Source organism: Nicotiana attenuata, chromosome 7, assembly GCF_001879085.1.
Source record: "Nicotiana attenuata strain UT chromosome 7, NIATTr2, whole genome shotgun sequence".
NCBI classification, from domain to species: Eukaryota; Viridiplantae; Streptophyta; class Magnoliopsida; order Solanales; family Solanaceae; genus Nicotiana; species Nicotiana attenuata.
Window position 1 is genome coordinate 91,352,183 of NC_031995.1, and position 3,812 is coordinate 91,355,994.

The window sequence follows — 3,812 nt, forward strand, 5'->3', positions numbered from 1 at the left end:
AGACATATAGATACCCAATAGAATAGTTGACATGGATGTGTTCACAAGCTGGCCGAGCTTCCCATCATAAAAAAAGAAGATTACTATAAAATAAATTGTGAAAACGAAATCAAAGTGAATGGGGTCGAATTTGACTAACCACGTCCCACCACCTGCGTGACTAATCGTCGAATGTCTACGACTTGACACAAGGGAACGACCCCGGGGTGAGGTGGGAGACAACCTCGACTTGTTATTAGTTCCGTTATAAAGTACACTGACGTGATCACTCCTAGGGTTTAGCTCGAATCCCTCAATTATATAAAGGGGGTCCGAACATTGTAATAGAGGGGGACTTGTAACAAAAGAACTGACTCTCTCTCTAATATTTATCTCTCTAATCTTTATCTCTCTATCTCTCCCTCTCTATTATCCATATATTGTTGTTATTATTCCGATTAGTAAAACGATCCTGGGGATTATTATCTCCGACTACGATTTACCCTTTCACTTCTGTGATTGATTTGCTTAAAAGGATTTTAACATCTTTTGAGTCAAACAATTTGGCGCCGTCTGTGGGGATTTCTGTAGTCGAAATCATAGTTCTCACCTGGGATATCAAACAAAACGATCTCTGTCCTTCGCACTCCATAGAAATCAGCGATGGCAGAGAAAGAAGCAAGGTTGAAAGCGATAGGGAATGTCTCAAACAACCTCTTAGACTCCCTCAACGAAGCTGGTAGAGAAGACAACGAGAATATAACACCAAGAGGTATATTGGAGGGGGAGATCTCACCCGCTATACTCGAGGATCTGACGATCTTGCGCGAAAGAGGAACTTCGACATCTACGGTGATCGAAACACCACCAGCAGTCAAAAAGCTGTTAGAAGAATGGTTGACAAGCGCTCTAAACACCATGCTCGAAAAATCCTCTCTAGGAAATACCGGAGATTCGCCAACGTTGGAAGTCGCTGCTGTCACCGGCGAGCCAAGCACTGTACAAACAATCAACAATCGCACTACCACCGATGCAAGTGATGGTACACTCGCAGCCATCCTAAAGAAAGTGAAAGAAATGGAAAACAAGAACAAGATGCTTCGTGACCAAATGAAGGAACACCAGGAAAGGGTTGACAAAATACCCGGCGCCCCTAAGCTGCTGCCAAAGCGCGATGTGGGAAGGTTTGTCGAGCAGCCTTACAGTGAAGAAGCTGCTCCCCATCCCACCCCGAAAACCTTTAAAATGCCGCCCTACTTGAGAATATATGACGGAACCTCGGATCCAGAAGATCACATGATCCATTACGTCACTGCGGTAAAAGGTAACGACTTGTCGAAAGAGCAAGTGCCATCCGTGCTGTTGAAAAAGTTCGCTGAGACTCTGACAGGAGGAGCGCTAACCTGGTATTCTCAGCTACCAGCACGGTCGATTTCAACGTTCGAGGAAAGGCGGATAAGTTCGCTACTGCACATGCAGGAGCAAAGAAGGCTGAAGCTAGGGTCAACGATATCTTCGCCATCAGACAAACGACGGGCGAGGGGCTTCGAGACTTCCTAGCCCGGTTCAATAGTGTAAGAATGGGACTGCCAAATGTGTCGGAAGGAATGGCGGTCGCAGAACGGATTAAGCAGAAGCAGGTCGAAGGCGACCAAGAAGTTACTCAACAGACTCATAAAGTACCCTCCCACCACATGGGAAGAAATCCATAATGCCTATTGCGCCGAAGTAAGAGCAGACGAAGACGATCTCAACGGTCCGACCCAGCGACTAACGTTGGTACAATCCGAGGTAAGGAGGGATCGACGTAACGACAGAAGAAAGGATCAGCTCCCGTGCTTCAACAGAGAAAGGTATCAGCTCTATGTCAGAACCCATAATCCACCTCCCCCGAGGCACGCAGATGCCGTGCCGCGACATATTGCGCCCCTTCGAAATGAAAAAGGTATGCCTCCGTTATTATCTGCTCATAACTTTTATGTCTCCCCTTCAGAAATAGTATGCGCACTGGAGAAGCTGGGCACGAAGGTACAATGGCCACAAAAGATGAAATCAGACCCAAATGCGAGAATGTCAAATGTCCTCTGCGAATTCCATCAGGAAAGAGGACACAAGACCGAGGATTGCATAGGATTACGACAGGAGGTGGTCAGAATGTTGAACCAAGGATACCTGAAAGAACTGCTCAGCGACAAAGGGAAGGCCAACTTCGCTAGAGGACGCGACCCATCTCAAGGACCACCCAGGCCACCGTCACCGGCGCGTACCATACAAATGATTATCGGCGGTGGTGACGACTTAGTGATCAACCACGTAAAGCTTGCCACCACGCATAAGCTGAAGTGAACAATCACTCACGAACGGTATGACGGCTTCAAAGACAGTATCATCTTCGAAAAGTTAGATGCCGACGGTTTGTCTTTCCCTCATTACGATGCTTTAGTCATAACATTGCGCATCGCTGATATAGATGTAAAAAGAATTATGGTAGACGACGGAAGCGGCGCGTGTATTATCCACCCAAGAGTCCTCATGCGAATGAAGCTCGAGGATAGGATAATACCTCGTTGCATAACACTAACGGGTTTTAACAATGCAGTAGAGCGGACATCTGGAGAAATAACACTACCAGTCCTAGCTGGGGGAGTCACGCTGGAAACTACATTCCACGTCATGGACCAGGAAACCGCTTATAATGCCATCATAGGACGCCCATGGATACCCGCCATGCGAGCCATCCCCTCAAGCTTCTATCAGGTAATCAAGTTTCCCACCCCGTGGGGAATTTTTGGCATTCGAGGCGAGCCGCGTACCGCCCAGGAGCGCTACCGAATTTCCCAAGATTACACACATACCAAGCAGTTAAAAGGGGCTAACGCGGAAGCATAGCAATCAACCACGTTGGGAGCTAAAACTGACCCGCCAGAAGAAGTCATCATAGAGCCCGACGTTGTAGAAGCTAGCAAAGCAACTATCGAAGATCTCGACACGGTACACCTGGACGACGCCGACGACACAAAAAGGCTTATATCGGCCACAATCTCTTCGAGCCAGGTGAGTATCGTGAATTTTTGACTAACAATGCCGATTTATTTGCCTTTTCACACTCAGATATGCCGGGGGTTCCAAAAGACATCGCCACTCATAGGCTGAATGTCAATCCACTCTATCCGCCCGTACGGCAGATGAGGAGGAAATTCAATGCCGCAATTAACGAGGCAGTCAGTGAAGAAGTAGACAAATTACTGGCTAACGGCTCCATCAGAGAATCGAAATACCCCCAATGGGTCGCTAATGTGGTCATGGTAACGGCAAGTGGAGAATGTGCATGGACTTCACCGATCTGAACAAGGCGTGTCCAAAAGATTCCTTTCCCTTGCCCTATATCGACCAATTGATCGACGCAACAGCGGGACATGAACTGCTGAGTTTCTTGGACGCCTACTCCGGCTATAACCAAATCCTAATGGCCGAGGAGGATCAAGAGAAAACAACTTTCATTACCCACCAAGGGACTTACTGCTATAAGGTGATGCCATTCGGACTCAAGAATGCGGGGGCCACATACCAGAGGTTAGTTACCAAGATGTTCAAAGAACAGCTCGGCAAGACAATGGAGGTTTACATCGACGACATGTTGGTGAAATCAGCCAAGAAAGAAGACCATATCGGTCATTTGAAAGAGGCCTTCGAGATATTAAAGCAATACGGGATGAAACTGAATCCGGAAAAATGCGCCTTCGGCGTGGCCTCAGGAAAATTTCTGGGTTTCCTTGTATCACAACGAGGCATCGAGGTCAACCCGGACCAGATCAAGGCCATAGACACGATAC

The 3,812-nt window shown here is 47.5% G+C and overlaps 1 protein-coding gene across 1 annotated transcript; it reads left to right on the plus strand.

The window, feature by feature from the left end:
• LOC109230254 lies at nt 2,518–2,868 on the plus strand. The gene has a single exon (XM_019395774.1). It carries the CDS (start codon nt 2,518–2,520, stop codon nt 2,866–2,868), a length of 351 nt encoding a protein of 116 aa, XP_019251319.1.